This window comes from Cupressus sempervirens, chromosome 6 (genome assembly GCF_028749045.1).
Source record: "Cupressus sempervirens isolate cs-2001-9-10 chromosome 6, ASM2874904v1, whole genome shotgun sequence".
Lineage (NCBI taxonomy): Eukaryota > Viridiplantae > Streptophyta > Pinopsida > Cupressales > Cupressaceae > Cupressus > Cupressus sempervirens.
Window position 1 is genome coordinate 521,026,515 of NC_143123.1, and position 24,716 is coordinate 521,051,230.

At 35.3% G+C, this 24,716-nt stretch overlaps 1 protein-coding gene across 1 annotated transcript in view; it reads left to right on the forward strand.

Moving 5' to 3' along the window:
- The first annotated feature begins 268 nt into the window (after positions 1-268).
- Positions 269-24,716, forward strand: part of LOC149553313 (uncharacterized) — a 44,533-nt gene continuing 20,085 nt past the window's right edge. The window contains exon 1 of the mRNA XM_089788776.1: positions 269-455. Within this exon, the coding sequence (XP_089644902.1) occupies positions 401-455 (55 nt within the window). The 5' untranslated portion in view covers positions 269-400. The remainder of the gene's footprint in view (positions 456-24,716) is intronic.

Here is a 24,716-nt window from a genome sequence, read left to right on the forward strand (position 1 = left end):
TAATCCATAAACTTACAACCACTGATCCCTTGATGTGCAACATTTTATTACATGCACAAAAGCATGCAATTTAAGAGAATATTGGAAATAGTATGACAGGGTCTGCTAATAATAAATAATAAATAAAAAAATCCGGAAGTATCAATCTAAGAGTCCACACGATCGAAGATTGGCAAATAAATTACAATTTCATTGATTAGCTGTCAAACATGTAAGCCAAAATAAGTGCCCGCCAGTTTATATGCATTTTTCCGTACAATACGAATTTGATGAGGGCAATCTAAGCCTTGGCTCTGCCTTGTAGCGATATTGCGACGTTCAATTGCAATAGCGATCACTGTTAAATTCTGCAGAGCCCAGTCAAATTTGGAGTGAATTTCGGCCGATTTCCTTGTAAAAGATGGCGGTGCAAGCTGGTATCGGGTTTTCAAAATTTGTGCTTCTCGTAGGTGCAGGTAGGTCCTATGCTCTTTCTCCAAGTTAACGGATTATAAACATGTTAAGCAAATTAGGGCTAATTTTCGACATTTGAGCATTCACGATTCTGTTCTTATGGCGAGTCGGGGATTGGCAGTCTCATGCCCTAAATTAGTGAAAATTTCCCATTTATTCATTGAAAATTGAACTTGGTGCAGTCGACGTCAAGAAACTGATCATTTTCGTTTGATTATCTTATCAAAATAGATGATTTTGCTTGGGCCATGACCTTCTGCTTGCTAGTAGCAATAGCGTATTTTTGTTGAATTCACCCGGGACTTTCTTTCAGCGTCGGTCACTGATATATTTTTTTGGTAGTAGCGAGGATCAATGTGTATCTCTTCTATCAAACTTGCCGTCTTTGACTGCACCAGGATGTTGTATTTGAGGCAGTTTCAATGCTTGTTTACGTCACCCAGGGATTTGTTGTCAAAGCCACAATATTTTAGAACTTCGCATTGTTGCCCCGAATATCAAAATTGCCTCAATTCCTACCTTTATGAGCTACAGATATTCTCGAAATATACTTCATTTTAAGCATTAAAATGGTCACTTACTCTAAGAGTTTTTGAGGAATTTCGGTCTTCAAATATCTTCGGCTCTTCCCAGCTCCATCCAACACTTCAAATTTTCAAAATCCAGCTTCCGAGTCAAAAGTTGTCGTAGGTTAATGGAAGGGACCAAAATACGTATTTTCAATCAAAATCTTAACCATTAACCTTTAAAGAGGTTAAGATAAAACTCCAAAACATGTATCCAAACCATTAACCTTAACTTCTTAACCTTTAAAAAGGTTAAGGTTCGGGGTTCAAAATGCGTGTTTCACTTTGAAATCTTAACCTCTCCATCAAAAAGGGGTTAAAATAAATTTCCAAAACACGTATTTTTTTCCCCAACATTAACCTTAACTTCTTGCCTCGAAGGTTTTAAGGTCGAGCTCTAAAGTACGTATTTTGTGTTCGGTTATTAACCTCTCTGACCAAGTTGATAAAGGTTGGAGATTGAAAGATGAATCATATTCGTGTGAAAACATGGCAAAATTATGGTGACATCTACTGGAAAGTCTTGAGAAATAAAGCTTGAAGGAATGTGAAATCATAGAACCACAAACCCAACTATATGTTCATTGCTAGTGCATTTAAGAGAATAAAGTTGTGGCAGAACATTTGCAAATAAGTTTTATACTTTACCTTACACTCTTTTCAATGTGCCTATATACGAGTCAAATTTTTGGGGGAAGACGTTCTATAGGGATAAGATGTAAATATTCATCCATGCACATATGGGGACTAAGACGGTGTGCATGAACAGTGTGACAATTTACATTGATATCCTTGCTGTTTGTGCCAAATTGGAGCTATAGAACAGGGTATGGATATCCGTCAAAGCATAAAGGATTGAGATATTTGTCTGATGTTTTAATCACAACTGCCCTAGTACACACGTATAGGAAAGGAGGAAACTATATGGCAAATACATGATTTGTTTTGCTGGTTTATCCGCACCCCCAAGTCGCAGCATTAGGCGACTTCAAAAGATTGGTTATTTGCAGATATCATTGGGGATAGGATTATAAGGTGCTCACGCAAGGTTTGACCGACTTCCCTCAACTTTGAGCTTACGTACAAAGAGGAGTAAGTTAATGAAGATTGTATTGCGGTTTTCAATTCTATAATCCATACCGTGGTTTGCAATGAACCTCACAAGGAGGAGATTTAATGTCACCCAAAGGTAGATGTGATCCCTTTATGTAATAATAATCTTGTGAAATACCACATGCGAATAGATATCCACCCGTGATTTCCTTTCTTCCTGCGTAGCAAATGGAGGAAGTCATGATGTTGTGCTAACGATTATCTCAAACAGAGGTATGCGATTCGTTTGAGATGAAAGGAGTTGCTGACATGAAGATTGTATTGCAGAATACTTATATTCTTAGCCCGTGATAACTCTGCATCGAATTCCAGACAAGCATTTCATGATTGCCAACGTATTTACATTGATGGTGACCATGGACGAAGCATGCTAATTGTTTGATAGAGTTCCCTAGCCTTCGAGTGCGTGAGTGGTAAGGCACGAGAGCCATGTGCTGACTTTTTCATCCCCCACCGGGCCATGACAAAGCACGTGAACAATTTGGAGGAAGATCTCTACTCTCGACTTGCAGCTTTACGCATTAACTTGGCAATTAGAAAGGCCCCCTAGACAGGCATGTGAATTATTTGACATAATTCCTTTATGAATGCAACTTCTTTGCAACCACACCATGCTTTTCAACAGCGCCAAAATATGAAGAAATCCTAAGCATATGCGGATGGATGAGAAATGATTGGGTATACGTAGAAAATGTTGAAGATCATTCCTCCGCTCTCTCTCTGAGGTTAAGGAAACTGTAGAAGTATGGTTCAAGCATAGTTCTAGTACCGGGTGTAGCACCATGACTGGAATATTGAAGTCAATTGAAAGAAACTCCCCGACATGCCCCTCCCCTCAAAATTCTATGGCTACGGCGGGACCAAACCGAGTTCCATATATATGTTGCTTTGTATGATACACTTATAAGATGTGGCTGGTAGAGCAATGATCTTGAAATTGAATATTAAAGCTAGCTTGGGCACTTCGCGCAGTTAAAATATGAGAATTGATGAATAAGTTTTCAAATGGAGTAATTGTTTGTCTTTGAATGATTTTCAAACTGAATTGTGAAGTCTCTGATTTGTAAAGTACATTGAGGAAATTGAAAGCATTTAAAGTAATGAACAGGAAGGGTCAATAGTCGAACCATAAAATACAAATACCAAAGGCCAGATTATGCTCCCATTTTAAAAAGTACACTTTCCGATATTGGTGACACCATTTTAAGGAGTGTTTGCTTTCAAGACTTTTGGTCGTCTCTTGAGAGCGAAGACAGGACACCTTTAGCCGGAAAGATATTGGAAGGTGGCTTGGTTCGAGCAAGAGGGCACCCAATCTCAGCACAGTGCCCTGATCTAGTGTTGGAGTGCATGGAAACCTATCATCTGAATGCCAGGGAAGTCATTTCATCAACTAATAAAGTGATCGTCCGACTGGATCCTATTTCTATCGCTATTGCTTTTCAATTACCTACTAGAGTGCAATATGCCAACATCAATTTAAGAACTGCCAAGGAGTACTATATGGCAAATCAAACTCAGTGTTTACACATCGTTGCTAGATCGTGGCTCTCGCAACCAAGGAAAGGGAAATCTCAATTAGCCAAGTCCATCCACAGATCATCGTTGAAAGAAGATATAGCAAATATGGTAACTCTATTGAGCAGAATAATAGGACTTTGGGATTCGCATGAGTTCGAAGGTTGGATGTTCCTATTTATTAACATGGTCTGTGAAGGGAAGCAACACATTGATTGGGCTGAAATTATTAGTGACTCACTGCATAGGCAACACATAGAACTTCAAGCAAATGATTGTTTCTACATGACTTCTTATCTTTTCTACGCTATTGCGAGCACTAAAAGTTGGCCAGGGCTTAATCGGCAAGTATATATGATGATACGGCAATTATTTACAATCGTCTTCCTCAGATACAGTACGACAATAGCTTGCACCATTTTAGAAGAGTGAATGATGCATTCACGATGTTGACTGTAAGAGAAATTCAAGGAAACATGGGACTCAAAATTTCACCAGAAGCAGCGATAAAAGTGCAAAAGTATGGAAGTGTTTTCATAAAGTTCCCGAAGTTCACTTATATCAGGTTAGCCACCTATGATGGGTATCCCTTTATGCTACCTAGATTTGTCAATGATAAATTGGTCTTGATTGAAATGTGCAGACAAATTAGTCAAATTAATAAGCTTTGCAAGAACAGGAGGATAGATGAAATACCTTTCCCTATCAGCATTGGACATTAAGTTGCGATACTGCATCAAATGCAAAGAACATAGAGAGATCCATCGCCACAATTAATTTGCATCCTTATACTATGCGTTTCCCTTATGATAGTAGAGGCTATGCAGTTAATGAGTGAAAGCTAACCCCCAACCTTGGTCACTTTCCGGCTCTAGAGGACCTTTGGAAAGATTGCGAAAATGATTTCAAAGTTAGGAAGAGAGATTGGATGCGGTTTACTACAAGCAGGTGATAGACTTCAAGGTGGATATCGATGTGACAGGTATAAATGATGATGAAGTTTCCTTGGTCGATCCCTTCTACTATGAGAAAATTGAATTACTAGATCTTCCTCCTATTGATTGGTCAGTTCAGGAGTTGAAAAGCCTGAAGGAAAGGACTGCCTATGTCCTTAAAAGAACAAGGGATTGGGCCAGTAGAATCAAAGCAAAAAAAGTGACTGGTGAATTTCAAAGTAAAGAGAAGAGAGGTAATCAAGGAGAATCATCTCGAATGGCATTGGAGGCAACTTCCGGTGAGGAAATACATCATTTGGATACGAGTGCTCTAGATCAAGATGAAGATCCAAATCAGCCGGCTAAGTTTACAATCAAAAGAAGGACAAAAATGAAAGGTAAATCTACTAGAGTGAATCAGGAAGGAAATGAACCTAATGAGAAGGATCAAAGAACTCCTCAAATCGTTGAACAACACATCCTAGTTACATCCTCTCATGACGTAGTAATTCCTCCTTCAAGCCTTTCCCCTCTTGAGATATCATTAATAGACATCACGCAGTTAGATAATCAATTATCTAATTCAGAAGATTTAATGATGATTGCTGAAAATATAACAGGTGACATGCAAATTTCGCTTTCAGCTGTTAAGAATATTAACCAAGATAAACCTACAAGTTTGATAGTACAGACCATACTTCCTCTTAATAGTAATATATCTCTAATGTTGGCATTTAATGATATATAAATCTCTCCTATAGGTGCCAAGTTAGGAAGGGTTATGTCCCTTGAGGGACATACCCTTTAGAAAGGATATATAAGTAGGTTGTAAATGCAGATTATAGGACACAAAGTTATAGCAGTCTGCTCCTATAAGCATTTTATATCTTGCAATTTATATCTGAGATTCTCTATCACAATAAAAGGTTAAATATTCAGTATTATATCTGCATTATAATAAGCACTAATTTCATCAATATTCATACTACTTAGAAGATCATTCTCAGCATACAAGACTGGATTAAAAGTCTGATTAAGAGATAAGGATTTAGCAGAAACTTTACATGGTATCAGAGCTCTGGTAATCGAACCTAGGCTCTGCTAAATTTTAGTAATCAAACTTTGTACACATCAAGCAACAATCTTCTATGTTCCATGACTTACACAATCAGACTCGAAAATAGGTTTGATGGGAAAGAGCACTTTGAAGCCTGGAAGTTCAAAATCATGATAATTCTTGAAGAGAACAATGTAAAACAATTCATTGATGGAGCATCCAAACAACCCTCAGTTGAACCTCACAAATCTATTTGGAGCAGAGGAAATAGAAAAGCTATTCAAATCATCTTGGATGGAGTTAAAAATGATATCGTACCTGTGCTTACAAAACATCAAACTGCCTTTGATATGATGAATGCATTACGAAATGCCTATGAAATAAACAATGCAACCAGGGTTCTTGCACTAAAAAAGGCAACTGAATCACATTCAGATAAATAAAGGAGAATCGATAAGTTCTTACTTCTTAAGAGTTGCCGGCATTAGAGATGAACTATTAAGCATAAGAACCATCATTAGTGACATAGAATTAACACTTATGGCTATAGATAGATTGCCAAATTCATGGGAGACATTCACACAAGGAATAAGTGCCAGAGATCAGTTCCCAGACTTTAACATACTTAAGAATTATTGTCTTCAAGAGGAATCTAGAAAACTAAAGGAGGAGGGAAACCAAAAGTAGAAGATGAAGAACTTCACATTCTTAATACAAATTCCTATAAAGGCAAGAAGAAGCATTTCAAGAAGAAAAAATGAAATCAAAAGAATGGAAAGTCCAAGAAAGATCTATCTAAAATAAAGTGTTTCAAATGTGAAAAATTTGGACACTATAGATCTAATTGTCCTGAAAATTCCAAACAACAGGCAAATTGTACAAATGTCATTAGAGAAGAAGATACTTATGATCTTGAGAACTGTGTATTGTATTCCTCTCTATCAAATGAAATTTCAAATAAAGCATGGGTAATTGATAGTGGATCTTCTAGACATATAACGAGATACAAAAAAACTCTAGATTCTTTATCAGAGAAGGTTAACGGTGAAGTTACCATTGGTGATAACTCAGCACACTCCGTTGAAGGAATTGGAAATTGTACTTTGAAACTAAAATCAGGAAATACCCTTCTTGGATGGGTGACCTCCCAAGAAGTCCCGGTGCTTCACCCCTGTGAGCATCACCTAAATCCAATGAGTGCTAAGTGTTCCATTTATTCTCATGAGAGATGGATTCATGCTGAATCACTACTCATGAAACATGGGTCAATGAGTTTGACTCAAAATCACACAGTTAAATCCTGATAGCAATATTACAATACTCTTCTTCTTAAAGGTGTACTCTATGTACCAGGGATTAAAAGAAACCTAATCTCAATTACAACACTTGAAGATGATGGAGACAATGTTGCATTCGTGGATGGCAAAGTATTAACTTGGGCTAAGAACTCTTCCATCAAGAAAGCAAAGTTAATTGGTCAAAGAAAGGGATATTTGTATGAATTGAATATAGAATCTAGTCAATCCATTCAAGCCCTAGTCCACGAAGCTGAAGATTCAAATGAAATATGGTACAGAAGATTAGGGCATCTAAATTTTAAAACTTTAACAACTATGGAAAAGATGGTTACTAGATTACCCAAATTAAATAAATAATGTACTAGTATTTGCAAAGGGTGTGCTCTGGGTAAAAGCACAAGAAGTCCCTTTCATGATAGTACTAGGAAAACAAATAATGTACTAGAATTAATTAATTCAGATTTATGTGGACCTATGTCTGTTCCTTCTCTTAGAGGATTTTGGTATTATATCTTGTTCATAGATGACTTCTCTAGGAAAACATGGATTTACTTTTTAAAATGCAAGGAATTAGAAGAAATCCTACAAAGATTTGAAGAATTCAAAGCATTAATTGAAAAATTTTCAGGACATAAAATTAAAGCCCTTAGAACTGGTAATGGAGGAGAATATACCTCAGACTTGTTTAAAAGGTTTTGTAAAGAATCAGGGATTAAGAGGGAGTACACTGTTCCTTATAACCTAGCGCAAAACGGGGTAGCAGAAAGAAAGAATAGGACAATTATAGAAGTTGCTAAGGCTATGATTTTTGACCAAAACTTAGAATATTATCTTTGGGCAGAAGCCTCATGTACTGCTGTATATATTCAAAACAGAAGTCCTCACTCCTATTTTAAAGATAAAACACTTGAAGAAGTATTTACTAAAGTAAAACCCAATATAAGTCATCTTAGAATTTTTGATGTCTTGTATATATCCATGTTCCAAAAAAAAAGAGAACCAAGTTAGAACCCTCTGGGAGGAAAGGTATTTTTGTAGGGTATAGTGAAACTTCTAAAGCATATAGGATTTTCATACCTGGACAAAAAACTATTGAACTTAGCAGAGATGTAATCTTTGAAGAAGATCTTGCATTCAAAAGAGCCATAAGTTCTGATGAACCTTCTCCTTTATCTAGTTCTGAACCTTCTCCTTTATCTAGTTCTGAAAGAAATAGTGAATCTGGGTCCCAGAGGGAGAACTTAGAAGAAATCAAAGATGAAATTCAAAAGATGAACCTTGAAGAAAATTCAAAGAAGAGACCACTTTGGGCCATTAAAACAGTTGAAGCAGCTTAAGACTTTGCTACACCTTTCGGAACAGTCAGAGAAAGCAAAAGACCTAAAAGATTCTCTGTTTATACAGCTAACATAAGTGATTTATCCAAAACAAAGCCAACCAATCCCTCTAATGCTATTAAACATATAGCTTGGAAAGAAGCTATGACAGAAAGAATACCAATCTATCATGAAAAATGATGTTTGTAAAATTGTTCCAAGACCTAAAGGAAAATCTGTTGTTTCTTCCAAGTGGATATTTAAAATAAAGCATGTTGTTGACGGTAGTATTGAGAAGTATAAAGCTAGATTTGTAGCTAGAGGATTTTCTCAGAAAGAAGGGATTGATTATGAAGAAACCTTTGCTCCTGTTGCGAGATATACTTCCTTAAAAGTAGTCTTAGCAATTGCCGCATCAAAGGGATGGAAGGTACATTAGATGGATATGAAAACAACATTCCTAAATGGAAAGATTTCAGAAGAAGTATATTTGGAGCAACCTGAAGGATTTGAAACTCATGATCCTAACACTTTTGTTTGCAGGCTCAAGAAAGCTCTCTATGGGCTTAAACAGGCTCCTAGGGCTTGGTACGAAAGAGTTGATAAGTATCTCACCAGCTTAGGATTCTCCAAGAATGAAGCTAATCCAAATTTATATTATAAAAAAAATAAAAATGATATGGTAATTCTAATACTGTATGTTGATGATCTACTAATAACAGGTGATGATCATCTCGTAGATCAGTGCAAGAAAGATCTAACTAGAGAATTTGAGATGAAAGATTTGAGACTCCTTCATTACTTCCTAGGACTAGAAGTACAGCAAAATTCTGACAGTATCATACTAAATCAAGGGAAGTATACATCAGATATTTTAAAGAAATTTGGAATGTAGAATTGCAAACCTATGTCTTCTCCAATGGAGACTAATCTACATAAACTTAAGGAAGCAACTGCAGAATCACCATCCATAGACTCTACTTTCTACAGACAGATGATTGGGTCTCTTATGTACTTAGTAAATACAAGACCAGATATTTGCTATGCAGTTAATGCCTTAAGTTAGTTTATGTGTGAATCAAAGGAGATTCACCTAGTCGCAGTTAAACACATTATGAGATACTTACAAGGCACTCTTAATCTTAGACTCAAATATGAGAAAGTTGTTTTAGACTTACAAGGATTCACTGATTCAGATTGGGTTGTAAGTGTTAAAGACAAGAAGAGTACTTCAGGATGCTGTTCCAGTTTGGGATCAGCAATGATATCTTGGATATGTAGAAAGCAGTCTTCAGTAGCACAAAGTTCCACAGAAGCTGAATACATGGCAACAACGATGGCTTCCCGAGAAGCAGTATGGTTGAGGAAGTTACTTGTGGGATTTTTTGGGCAAGCTATGAATCCCATGATTATTCATTGTGATAATCAGAGTTCAATCAAGCTCTCAGTGAATCCAGTGTTCCATGATAGGTCCAAGCATATTGAAATTCCTTACCATTATGTAAGAGATATGGTAGACAGGAACTCTGTAAAATTGGAAAACATTTGCATTGCAGATCAGACAGTAGACATATTCACCAAACCTTTATCTAGAGTGAAGATAGAACACTTTAGGAGGAGACTTGGTATGGTTGAGTTGTATTCCATTTGCACTCTCTTGATTATTAATAAAATAATTTTATTTTGTCAGGCTATTGACTGTTATGGGCTCCACCATTTGTATTCATTTGTATTCATTATTTTAAGAGGTGACGATCTCTGAAAATAATGAACACTTGTATAAAACATTATGAGAGGTGACGATCTCTTAGATGATGTGCTAAACAGTAGAGTTCTACTATAAGATCTAGATGAGTTCAAAATCATATTGTGATGTTGACATTGCTATGTTCATGGGTCACAAATCGGATAAAGGAAGAATCTTAGTATTCTTCGGGTTTATCCTATATTCTCGTAGATCCTAAAACTCGAGATCATGTTGTGATATGGAAATACTAGTTTCTATGAAATCAAAACTTGGATAAATGAAGAGATTACTCTTCAGATTTATCCTGTATAATATCACTAGTGGCAGTGATTTGTCATATCATAGGTTTAGTAATATGACTTTGTATCATGTGTTCTATGATACCACATACTAAGAAGAGACAGACATATATAGAGTACTAATTCTTGCTTATTCATCTGTATTGGTGTTGCTAGATATAATATCTCTCTATAGGATTATCAGGTTAAGAGGGAGTGTTAAGAATATTAACCAAGATAAACCTACAGGTTTGACAGTACACACCGTACTTCCTCTTAATAGTAATATATCTCTAATGTTGGCATTTAATGATATATATATATCTCTCCTATAGGTGCCAAGTTAGTAAGGGTTATGTCCCTTGAGGGACATACCCTTTAGAAAGGATATATAAGTAGGTTGTAAATGCAGATTATAGGACACAAAGTTACAACAGTGTGCTCCTATAAGCATTTTATATCCTGCAATTTATATCCGAGATTCTCTATCACAATAAAAGGTTAAATATTCAGTATTTTATCTGCATTATAATAAGCACAAATTTCATCAATATTCATACTACTTAGAAGATCATTCTCAGCATATAAGATTGGATTAAAAGTCTGATTAAGAGACAAGGATTTAGCAGAAACTTTACACCAACTACTGCGCATTCATGGCTCCAAACCAGTCTCCAAAAGAAGAAGAAAGTTGTTCAGATCATCCCGCCTCCATTTGATGTAATCTCTAGTTTCCTTCAGAAGCCTCCTAAAGTGAAAAAGACTAAAGTGATGTCCAGGTTGGCCATTGATAAGATTTCAGGCAATTTATGCGTAGAAATAGCCAAGCTCATAATTGAAAATAATGTTGATGAAGCATTCGAGTCGGATTTCATTCTGGATAAGGTTGATCTTGGTCCATCCATTGCAAAAAGAGATTTTCAGAATTTTGAAGTGACTACTGCCCAAATGTTACAAAGAGCGAAGAAAGAGAAGAGATCCAAGGAGCAACTCAAAGAGCAAGTTCAAATGCTGGTATCTTACATCAATTCGGTTAGCAATTCTTCTAATACGAAGGCAATAGTTACTTCACCAGCCTTACTGGGACCTGATGGTATTCTTGATCATGCTATTGTTGAAAGAGTAAACAAATACAAGTCACATAGTATGATGATCAAAGCTTGGATAAAGAGAATGATAGAAGATGCTTCAAAACTCATAACTGGAGTGAAGGAAATATATGGAAAAGCCATCGAACAGATACAAGAAATGTCTAAAGAGCTAGAAAGCAGCAAAGAGCAGAAAGTCATTGGCAAAAAGTAGCTGATGAATTACAAGAAATGTCCAAGTTAGATACAAACACCCTGGTTCTCAAGAAAATTATTGCTGATCCAAGTGAGAATTAGACATGTATCTGGAGTAAAAGTATTAATTGGAAGATGATAAATATTAGCAAAGGGATCATTGAGTTTGAAAAACTAATAGCTTCATGGAAACAGTTGAAAACGAAAGTTGCAGATGAACTAGTCTGTACTATCATAGGTGGGGCGGCAGTAAATGATCTTCGACATATTGATTGCCATTTTCTTCTGGATTCCTTCAGTATCCAAATTCATTCAGAAATGGAGAATTGAGTATCCGATGCCGAAACTATGATGAAACTCAGTCTAGTTGCAGTCACTTTGGAAGATTGCAACATTTCAGCCTATCAACAAGAGTCAAAAGAGATCCAGGATAAATACTTTACAGCCAAACTCAGGATGGAGAATGTGTTCATTCCCAATCATGATTCAATGGTGACCATCCTCGATGCTTATAGGGCTTTCCAGGATAAGTCAATCATGTCCAGAGAGATAGAGTTCATAACTGGAAGACCATTGATTGGATATGTAGGCATTCTTAGTAATTCTAGCTAAAGTTTTGTTTTTGGAGTTTTCTTTGTATAGGTTAATTTTAGTGAGGTTAATTAACCTCTCCAAAATTATGTATTTTGGAGGTAGTTATTAACCACGAAGAGGTAGTTCTTAACCTCTGTGTCTATATAAGGAGTCATTTTTGACTTTGTAGGGGACTTTTTGGATTTGGAAATAAGGGGACACTATGTTAAAGTTTTGGTAGCAGGGAAATTTTTGGGAAGTGTGAATAGATCTTGTTCTTGTGATCAGAAATTTCTTTTATGTTCTTGGTGCAAGGAAATAAAAAGGAAACACATTTTGAGTTCTCTTTCTACATATCTGAAAGTTGAAATGTTGATGCTTTCTTTGTAATGGGTGTTTTCACGGTATTGTGCGAATGTTCATGAATTATCGAATCAGCATTGTGCTAATAGTAACCTTCAAGCGTAGATCTTGATTGTTGTAATTAGCCAGTTTATGTTAATTCAAGAAAGCTGTGAAGTCTTGTGGTGCATTTGTCATCATGAGCTTTCTCATCTTTTAAAGTTTGATTTCATTTTTATTTGAAAACTTCAAAATTATGTCATACGAGGGAGCTGCCCCTCTAAACGGAGGGGAAGGCTGCATACCAATGGCCTATCCAACTGTTGTGAACGGTTTGCCACATACACTCCGTTGGGCCATTTTTATAGTGAGAAATCTGTTTACCAGCACACATTTACCCCATCCTTTTTTAAGAAGTCTATATTTTCTTGGAATTTAATAGTCTGTAAATTAGAATTTTTAATTTTTGAGGAAGCTGACCCACTATTTAAAGCAATCACCAAATGTCCTCCATCAGCAGTCGCTTACTTTAACTACATCTTTCCTCATGTATTTCGGTGAATATTAGGAGGCATGGGGATACGCTTAGCACACAAGCACCTCTAGTATTCGTCACTACACTTATCCTATTGCTATTAATTTTAGTGTATAAACATTTGTCTTAGGTGGTACATGTTTTCTAAGTTCTTTGATCTTAGGGTTGCAATTCAGCAACTAAACCGTAGCTCCCTTAATGGTGATGGGGTTAAACCCTGATTCAAAGTTTTCAAATGTAACTTTTTTTAGTCTCTACAATTTAGTTCATCCAACTTTGAATACTTTATAACCTTTGCAAAATATATTTTAATTGTAACATGCCTTTCAGGTTGTAAGTGTCCAGGATAATTTGAAACTTAGTCACTCCTGTACAATTTGCAGATTATTTTTTATTAAGGGCAAATAACTGTTTGTTAGAAAGTTAGCTCATTGAGTAAACTTAATATTAGTTTCCTCCAGCTTAATTTTATCGGGGCCTTCAATGAGGATTTAGGTACAGCAGGTTTGGGGATTATTTTGGGGATGATCATGTTAGTTTCCTCCAGCTTAATTTTATTGGGGCTTTCAAAGAGGATTTAGGTACAGCAGGTTTGAGTATTATTTTGGGAATGACCCTGGGGGTTTGTTAAAAACTTAAAAATGGTTCCTTCTTTCTGGGTGCTTCTAGCAGTAATGAGACAGAAGGGGGGCCGGCTGTGGGTGGAAGGTCTTTATTTGACTAAATATTTGGGTTGCAATATATTGATGTTGGAATGTGATTTTTCAGAAGTCATTTATGGTTTGTCGTAAAATGAAATAACCAAATTGTAAGGTAAAGCCATTTTGGATAAAGCTCTAGCTATTTGCACATTATTTGATGATTATTTTTCTCACTGCATTAGAGATTGTAATAAGGTGACAAATTTGTTGGCTAATGTAGGCATCGGCCTCTTTCCTTTCTGCTGCCTGGTGGCAGACCATCTGGATGGTTAAGATGGTTTGGGATATCTTCTTCAGATAGGTTGTCGTCTGTGAGCATCCTAGTCAGATTTTGGTTTTGTTTTTTGGGTGGACCTCTAGGCTAACATTTTTGATAAATTTTTTTAATGCTCATCTGCATTATCCTAAGATGGCTTTCCATGGTTGATCATCATTTTGGCATTTATTTTGTGGAGGGTGGCTTAAAGCATCATTTGGTATGTGGTTGGATTTGATGGTAGGAGTGAAGTGGCAGGGGTCACCATTTTAAGCAACTGACTCTTCCTTTTGGTAGCTTGTCTCTTAGCAACCTCACATCCTGTATTTATCCTACCTGTCCTTCATTTCCCAGTTTTAGCAGCTTGTAGGCCTCATGACCTTTTTCATTTATTTTTGGCTCACTGCTGTCATGGATTAATGGGCTGGGTGGGACAGGCATCCGTAGAATGGGTTTCACTGTTTGGCCTTACTTCAGGCTCTGTTTTATATGCTGGACAGGGTTCGTGTTCTTTCTGTTAGTTGCTTGTATTGTTCTCATGTTTTTGAAGGGCTCCTGTAGAAGTCCTTTGTAATAATTAAAAAAGAAAAGAATGAAGAAGAATCAGGTGAGTTACAATCTTCAAGGTAAAATCTGTAATTAAGCTGATAGGCTTCTCCTTTGGAGGGAACCTCCTACCATAAATGCAATTTAGTGTTTCATGCTTAAACCATGTCTCACGTCCAAACTGGTGGTATTTTTTAATCTCACGTGGTTTGTTTGACAAAACCGTCAAGATGGTTTATGATGATTGATTAAATTAATTTAAAAAATTAGAAAATCTTCACTTTTAAATATAAAAATAAAAATATATTAAAAATAACGACTATTAGTCAAGAAAAATGTTCAACATTTTCTAATTTAAAAAAAAAATTAATTTTATAATCTAATTTAATTATTTATATGAGCAATTCAAATATTTTCAATAATTTAATTTAAACTAGAGAATTACTATTATTCTAATAAAAATTTAAATAATATTTACATAACTTAATATATTCATTATTTAAAATTTATTTCAAACAAAAATATCTTATTTCCAACCTACTTAATATTATTAGATTTGAACTGATATTTTTACAATTTATAAAATTATCATACTAAATATATATTTTTAATTTCAATCAACTTCATCAATAATCTAGAATAAATATGTTCATTCAAAATTTAATTGAATCAAAATATTTTTTATAAAAATTAAAATATTTCAAATTATATATATATATACACACCAAGGTTGCATAGGGACGGGGGTACTTGGGTATGTCAAACTTTATTTTTAATTGTACTTTTAAAAATAAAAATAAAATAAAATGGATGGAGCCACTATATATATTATTTAAAATAAAAACTATATATATTATTTAAAATAAAAACAGGTTCAAGGGTTCATTCGGGAAAGAACCTGAAAGAAAACCCAAAATCGTCACCCAATACAAAGATGCCGGGAGATTCCATACAAAATGTCAAGAAGGTCATAGCCTCAGAGAACTTAACAGCAATGTTTTAAAATCTCCACACCAGCTTAGATCTTTCTCAAAAATTGCATATGGCACTTTAGTCAAACTCATCATAAGACCTCACCCATAACAACCCCTAACATTCTTGTATTGGATCTTGAAGCACAAATTTCTCTCAACCAAGTATGGCCCCAGTAGCTAGCCTATATTTTTTGTAGGGTTCATCGCCGTAATTCTGGCCTAACATAGTCTGCATCAACTGTAACAGCTATTTCCAAAGTTGGCCGTAATTTTGCACAACCTTCTATAGCATTGTGCACAGGACCTGAGAGGAAGTTGCTGATGAGATTTTTGTTAATGGGCAAGCCTCCATCAACAGCTACAGAAGGCCTGCTGAGTTAGAATATAAATCGAGGCGCCCACTATCTTGCCCCAAGCCTTGCTGTTGTTGAGCAATTGTCAACCATAAAAGAGACACCACGAGCATGCATGAAAGGATTTAAGGAGTCCACAGCCTCAATAACACTTTCATTAACAATCTCAGAGTATGAATGACCTTTCTTCTTCAGGATCTCACTTTGTGCCATCATCAATGTTGACAAAATTGTATAAAAGATACATCTACCGATTGAAAAATATGAATATGAATCATATTTGTCAGTTATTCTGCACACACAGTCAGAGTCTCAACATGCTTTGCTGGTCTAAACTGAGTCATTAGTAGATTGAACTGCTGTGTCTACTGCCACTCTGAATTTTTTGGATGACTCTTCGCCGCAACAAATCCTTTGTTGTGCTGCTAGTTTTTCGAGACACTGCCAGATTCTGTTAGCCATGTGACCAGTCAAGTTGATGATGCTATCCAACTTTATACAAAAGATACTACTCCGTTGAGACTCCTGAATCACTCGGCCAGCCAAAAACCTGCACAATCAACTAAAACTTAAGAGCAGTTTCACTGCCTCTGCTATCTTCTCCATCTCCATCTACAGACTGTAGAGGTTTCCTTAGTGACAATGAAGTACCCATATTAGTCACCTTGCCATTTTGAGCATTTTCTTTGCCTTTCCAACTGGAACTCTCCGATTTTCCAATGCCTACACTTTCCTCTCTGCCATCATCTGCAGAAGTCCCCCTAACACCAGAAGACTGCCCTGTCAACTGCAAAGGCCCTGAGGTGAGCTTAATGAGTGTGAAGCTGTTTACAAAAGGTAAGCTATGAACACTGTATTTGGGAAGACTGATTTGCCTGAGAATACTGACCAACCTAAAGCAACATCAGTTGCTCTCCCATAAACATCCTGATGAACAGCAAAACTAGAGTTTATTCCTGCACCATTGATCTCTTTGCCCTGTACATATAATTCCAGTAATCATATTCTTAATGAAATCACGATGGCCAGGAACATCATTCACAGTGCAATAGTACTTTGTAGCACAAGGTACTGGATGACAACATGGAGAGTGCCAAATGATAAATCATGACAAACTTGTTTCATTGTTAATGATATCCATTAAATTTGGATATAGCTCCGCCAGTGTAGTTGGATCCCAACTATCTAGTTAAACCTGAAATTCTGAGTCATGAAAATAGTTTTTCAAAACAAGAACAGTGATAAAGTTTGCAAATGTAATGTATTGTTTTCAGTTTCAGATTTGCTATATGTATGTCATAATAATATATGATAAATATTTAGATGCATAACAGAGAAGGCAGACTTCAAACATGAACAAGAAGATCATTAGTCATATGACAATGACATATTGCAAATGATAAAATTCCGTCTTGAACAGTGATAAAGTTTATTGTTAATCAATATTGTATCAAAGTTTCAAACTGATTAGGTATTGAATTCAGCTTAATAAAGAACAAGCTGATACACAAACTAAAAACCGAAAAAAATTCAGAAATCTTAATCAAGGTCCTTAGCTGTGATGCTCTCCACTGAGTATCCGATACTTAGGTATGTGGGTACGAGTACCAGGGGTGTGGGTACCAGTACCCATGCAACTTTGACACACACACACACACACACACACACACACACACTTGAAAACTTTTAACCAAAAAATTAAACTTCATTATATGATTTTCAATAGAATTAGTCTCAAGCATTTAAAAATAAATTTTAAATTTTAAAAATGAATAATAATATATATTATTTTAACTTATAAAATAATTAGTTTACTGAAATTAATAACAATCTCAACTGAAGTTTTAAATACAAATTTTAAATTAACTTAATATATTAACGATTTAAGGTGACTTATTTAGAAAAGCATTTGAAATATTTCCTTGCTTAAGTCTATGTTTGGACAAATACAAAACAAATTTATTGTAAAAGTTCATAATAAATACTATTAACCAACATAAAATTTCACTCTTAATACTTTATAAGAAAGAATAAATATTGTATAAGAAAAATATTTTTGAGAATTGGAAAATTAATTTTAACTTAAAAATTTATAAAGCTAAAAATATAAAAGGAATTGAAAACAATATAATTTCATTCATAATGATCAAATAAATATATATGTATCCTTTAAAACATGTTCTATTGGAAAAATATTCAACAATATAGTTACAAGATTTACCAAACACAATGGTGGCTCTAACTTTCTACTTAGTGGAGGGTAAGGTAGCATCCCTTGTAGGGTTTTTGGTATTGCCCCATCATGAGCCTATCTCAACATGCCAACAAGCTTAATTGAAGGCCTTTGAGGCCATAGAGACAAACATTATGCAAGTCATTAGCACACTATTTACTTGTTTATCTTTTGTTGTTTTTATTATAATCTATGGTTTGGAATCACACGTGGTAATTCATCATAAGATGAAAAAGTTAAAAAAGTAACCCTAAACTTTGAAAGTTTTCATAGCCATAAGTTATTCAATATTATTAAAATGGAAAATATTGCTAATAAATTCATTTTACACAATCACATCCATAACTTAATCAAGAAAATTATAATGGGCTTTACACCACTTCCAAAACATGTCAAAAAATCACTTGAAATGCAAAAGTTAATCAAATCAACAATACACAGTTTGTGAAAATGATAACTTGGGAAGTTGAAAATATAAGTGTTGTGAAAATCTCATAGGTAGAGATAACTTGAGGAGTTGAAAAATACCTTTGTTGTGAAGCACTTTTAGACTACCCTGGCCATTATTGTTTCATGACCAAAAATTTCATGACCAAAAATCCCATAAATCATAAGAAAAATATGTTGAACCCTTTACTGATCTATGTAATTTTAGACAATGATAGTATTCATAAAATACTCTATCAGCTTATCCCTTGGACCTCTTTCAGGTGCAAGTGCTAGTATAACATCTCTATGAGTGACCCCATGAGAGGAAAACTAGTTTTCACTATTTCACATGTTGTGATCAGTATGTAATGGCATGTGCCACATGACAAGCAACCTTGCAGCATCCCAGCGGAGGTTGCAGGAAATGGTTGCTGCTGTGGGGGGGGGGGGGGAAATTTTCCCCAGGTCCCCAAGTCTTGAAAATGTCCGCACATAGGGGCGTGGTGTTTTTTTTGTGGGTGGGGGGGCACCAAAGATTGGTATTGTTAAATAAACTAAATCTGAGATTTCTTCTATGTGATATTTTTTTATTAAACACTTGCCAAGCCTTCCCAAACAATCTAGATACATTGGATTTGGACAAATTGGCTAGTGGTGAGTCAGTGGACCCAACAACTTAAATGCAGGTTGATGGGTGGTTGGATGGCGAACCAAATGCTTAGAAAGGTAGGTCAGCCCATTATGAGTAAACCAAAATGATTGTGCCTATTTATATAATGAGAGTGCTTTGGGCCCACAACCAAACAATCTTATTGATTTTTTGATTATTATATTGGGGTTCTGTTAAGGGGTCTCAAAATTTGCTAAATTGTAAACATGTACTGAACAAATTACATGAATACCTATAACCAGGTAGCAGAAAAAAACAGAATCCTTGGTTGTCCAACAAGTATTTTGTCAAGTTAAACAAATGAAATTTCAAGTAAGAGCTCAGACAGACCAAAAGTCCAAGTTGACACATCAGAGAAGGCTTTCTAATAAAACTAAAGCATTTGTGATTCTATATCATGAAACCAGGCAAAGCATCTGCCTTAGTGAAGTTTGGTGCATTTGCTCTTAACATGCTGGGGCCATAAAGGGGAGGTTTTACTTGTACAGGGCCTGGAGTGCACACCATTACCAGACACATTAACTAATTCCATAGGCAGAATCTGTGACAGAAGTGATGAAGAGAGATGTATCTTAAATGTCACAGATGTTACCATTCAATGAATCAATCTTATAAGATATAGGGTGAGAGTCAATACAATTTGTGTGTGTGTGTGGGGGGATTATAAATAAATCATGTAGATTGGAGTAAGAGTAACCCACTTATAGTTAGAAGAACAATCACACAAGAATATATGAATGTGAGTGAATCATGGAGCATTTAAGATATACAGATCAATGGAAATTATTGATCAATATAAATGGGGTCTCAAGTAGACACATACATAATATTAGTTTCAGTTATAACAATGAAATCAGAAAACTTATATAAATGTATATCTTTTATACATATTAATAATAGTGAAATTAGTAATATAGATAAGTGTTGTAAAAAGTTCAATAGTCTGATAGGGATTATTACAGTCAGAACTTTTCGAAGAAGATGAATCTTTTTGTTCCAGCTTTAAACTCTCTTAATATAAAAAATCTAGATACATATATATATATATATATATATATATATATATATATATATATATATATATATATATATATATATATATATATATATATATATATATATATATATATATATATATATATATATATATATATATATATATATATATATATATGATAATGAAGTTTATATACACCACTAATATATGTTAATATTAGCAAACTCAGAATTATATATATATGTATGTATGTATCTATGTATGTATGTATTTGCTTATATTAATATTAGGAATAATATGGAAGAAAAAGATACAGATTAGTATATATGTTTGGCATTCAGCAAGAATATATAGAATATTACATTGTGTGGCATTCTTGTGATATGTTATAAATTAACACTGAATTGTTGTTTTTCTGTGCTCGTTTAACCACAACCACTGATTTGCCCTCCCAGGACAATCCATGATTGTCTCCCCTGAGCACTGCTTATTCTCCATAAAGCAGACAATGTGTGATGTATATTGTATTTCAAGAGGAAAGTTAATCTTCCTTTATACCTTTTGTGGTTCTCCTTCACCAAGGGATGCCACTCTTCCAGTTGGCTCCAATTATTATATCAGTAACATAATATAATAATTACAATATAATTATATTATCAGATAATAATATATTATACTATCTCACAATAATAATATAATAATTATAATAGATATATTATCTCACAATAACAATATAATTATTATTTTATCAATCGCAATGATTTTATCAATATGATTATTATTTCTTAATAATTATATTTTATTATCACAAGCTTTATGTTATCTATGTCAGTTTGAAGGAATCCGACCATAGCTACAATAACATTAACACTCCTTGTTACCTAGGAAGGAATCCTTGATAACTTCTAGTTCGTCCTCTCGATGCTATCTTCAATACTCCCTCTTGTGTCTAGCTAGGGAGGATCTACTCAAATATCTAATTTATAATGTCCACCATGGGTACTCCCAAAAGGTGGTTCCATTATGGCTTCTCCCATGAATAGAAATGCAAACAAACACAATGTTCATCTCGAAATCAATCACATGATGTCCACAATCACCATAGCTACTCCTGGAGGGTGAATCAAGTGTTTAGTCATGGAGTCACTCACATGACCTCCACCATGGCTACTCCTAGAGGGTGGATCCATCATGGCTACTCCCATGGATGAAAATATAAATGATTACAAGTGCCCATCACAAAACTCAACGTGATGTTGTCATCTCATCATGACATTCACCATAGCTACTCCTAGAGGGTGAATAAGCACAATTGCTAAGCCATGGATTATCTCACATGACATCTACCATGGCTACATCCAAAGGGTGGTTCCACCATAGCTACTCCCAGAGGGTGGAACAAGGACTTCCATCTCAAACTTCTCTCATATGGAGAAGAATGCAGAAAGAAGGGCTGACATCTCAAATTTCTCCATCTCAAAGAAAAATGCTATAATGGCTTGCACCTCAAACTTCTCTAATAGAGAAGAATGCATTAGAGTACATCTCAAGGAATCACTGATGCTGAGACTCCCTCTCAACAAGGGCTTCATTCTCCTCAACTCCAAGCTTGTCTTCAAAAATACACAAACTTCACTCTAGGAAGGGACTAGGTGAGAATATCAGCTCTTCGACCATCAATGCTGATGTACTTCAACCGAATAGCATTCCTTTGCACCATATCTCTAATATAGTGATATATGATTTTCGCATTCTTTGATTTGTCATGAAATACAAGGTTGGAGTTTGCATCACTCAAGCTTACCAAGTACTTATCCAAGAATATTTTGACCTTTGTGTTAGTGTAAAGGCCCTTCTAGTATACACACTTGGAGCTCCATCCCATGAATCATAGTCCTTTGATTATTGTTCACTAGATAAACCATCTCAACATGATCCACTCTCTCTGAACCAATATGACAAAGATCCTCAGATATCTACTGAAGTAGATCCTTTAGCTGCTCCCTCTGAAGCTCAAGTTCTTACATCAACCTCCTGATCTCTTTGTCTAATGTTGCCTCTAATGGATTGTCAGACTCTCTTTGAATTTTGATTTCTCATCTCTAAAGAAACTGATTATAATCTGTGTAGACTCTTCCTTTTCAAGAGATGTCTCAACTTAAGGATAACAGGAGTGGTAGGTCTCTCGCTCTCCTATTTAAAGACAATCATCCCACTGATGTTGTTTCTTGAAACATCCAATAGTTGAAGCACAGGAAGCCTACCAATATCTGTTGGAATGCTTCCCTTTAGAATATTTGAGAATAATAAAAGAGACCTCAATTGATTGCAATTCCCTAATTTTTCAAGTAACTCATTCGTCAACAAATTTTCTGAAAATGGAGGTACTTCAAGAACATTTAGTTGTTTGCTACCTCTGTTGGAATTCGCCCAAAGAATTGAGTGAATAACAAATTGTGTACTTTAATTTTGGCCTATTACTATTAGTTTACTTTGTCTCTGTAGATTGCTAGAAATTCTAACATTTAAGATACATAATTTTATTTTATTTAAATTTAAGAAATTATATAGAATTTAATGCAAATATGATGAGACAATCTTTCATTAACATGCCAGGCATAAGGCCTACCTGATTGCAGCCATAAACATCCAAAATACAATGTGCGAGCTTAGAAGCTTAGGTTTACAGAAGCAAATCTTATTGTTTTCCTTCTATTTAACTTCATTGATTGCTTTCCTAATCCTGGATCTCAAAATATATAGCCAACAAGACCGCAAGTTGGTCTGTCAAGCAAATTATTACAGAATATAGGTGTTGCCCCAAAGGAGAATTTAGTGACCTTACAATTAATAAAAACATCCGTAGGGACAAAGATAGGTCCACATGTGATCCAAGAAGAGATTCCCAAGGCCATGGAAAGCCTTGTTATCGCACATAACCTCGCTGAAGCCAAACCCGTACGTCACTCAAGCTGCCAAGAAAAACACGCCATGAGCAAAGGGAAAGGATAGTTCCCGCATATGACCAAATTAGTTTCCGCGAACATAGGACAAGGATCCACGATAGGTCCACATTAAGGAGTCAATTGTGCGGAAAGAGAAAACGCAAACAACAAGGGCCATTCCTCGAGTAGAAGACGAGAACAACTGAAAGGATATTTTTTTGGTTGATGCAAGATTGCTAAAGTGCCCAAGATGCTCCTGCATCAGCCTGCTTTAGAATGAAACTGGAGCACATATTCTTTCATCCACTAAGTGAAGCACAATAAATTGCAATAAAAAACAATGTAGAACTTTATATTTGTGCATTACAACTGCGTCTCCTCTTACACAAGACTAAAAACTGCAAAGAAGGGGAGGCAAAGAGGTGGGGTGTAAATGTAGAGTTGGCGAGCTTAGATGCTTTTGCTTCTCGGCTTAGAATTGAAGATTTTGATGACCATACTATTATTGCTGCTGCTGATCGCATTGGCCTAGTTTTGTTGCTGAGTCAACTAATACCGAAGAACTAGGAGGAGGAGGAGATGATGAAGACAAAGATGAAGAAGACGAATATTAATTCATTTTCAATGCATTAGTTGAAACTTGAACTTGAAACAATGATACTTGAACTACTTGTTGATTTAATTTTAATGTTTTGAATCTTTGATGTTGAACTTGAAATACATGATGGTATGATCGCGATTCATGATGCTGTGATTACAAGTTTAATGTTTATGCCTATGGTGTTTTTGTTGTTTAAATGATTAAATCATATGATTTTATGATACTATGTGACATTCTAATTTTAACTTATGCTTCTAGGCTTCATAAATATTGCATGTATATAAATTTTTATAATTTTTACATGTTTTTGTATGAACGAACTCAAACAAATCCAAAACCCTTTCCAAAATTTTGCCGTACCAGCGAACCGGTTCTTCGAATTTGAACTCTGAATCGAACTCAAACCAGTAACTAAACTAATTTTTAAAAAATTAAACTTCATTGTGATATCACTTTGATTACAAGGGGCTGCAATGTGTGGAATCTTTGGCCATGGAGTTACCACCAACTATGAGCATCATTCCTAAACTGATGACGAGAGCATCGTTACTTAGTTTTTGCATCCACAAGCTGTATGAACTCATCCATATCAAATCTCGCATATCATCATCAGCAAAGAGTTTCAAATGCTGCCTTGTATCCATCAACTTTTAATCTCAATAGGGTGGTGGCCTTCCTGGTAATTCAGTATATTGGGTGCTAAAGTATTTGGGCGTCAATGCATAGGCAAGCAAATGTAGAGGAGTGGTCATTTTGTTCCATCTTTTTTGAAGGTCTCTTGAGGATCTTGCTCTTTTTCATTTACAATTTGCTTGATCTTCTCAAGCATTGAGTCTATTACATCATAGATCTCTCCAAGGCAAGGCCTATCCATGTCTGTGTACCTAAGCATGATCATAATGGGCTTGGTGAGCTTATTGAGATATTCCACATGTTCCCATCACAAGTCATCCAATATCCTAAGCTTTACTTTGGATGCCCTCTCACTGTAGCTTTG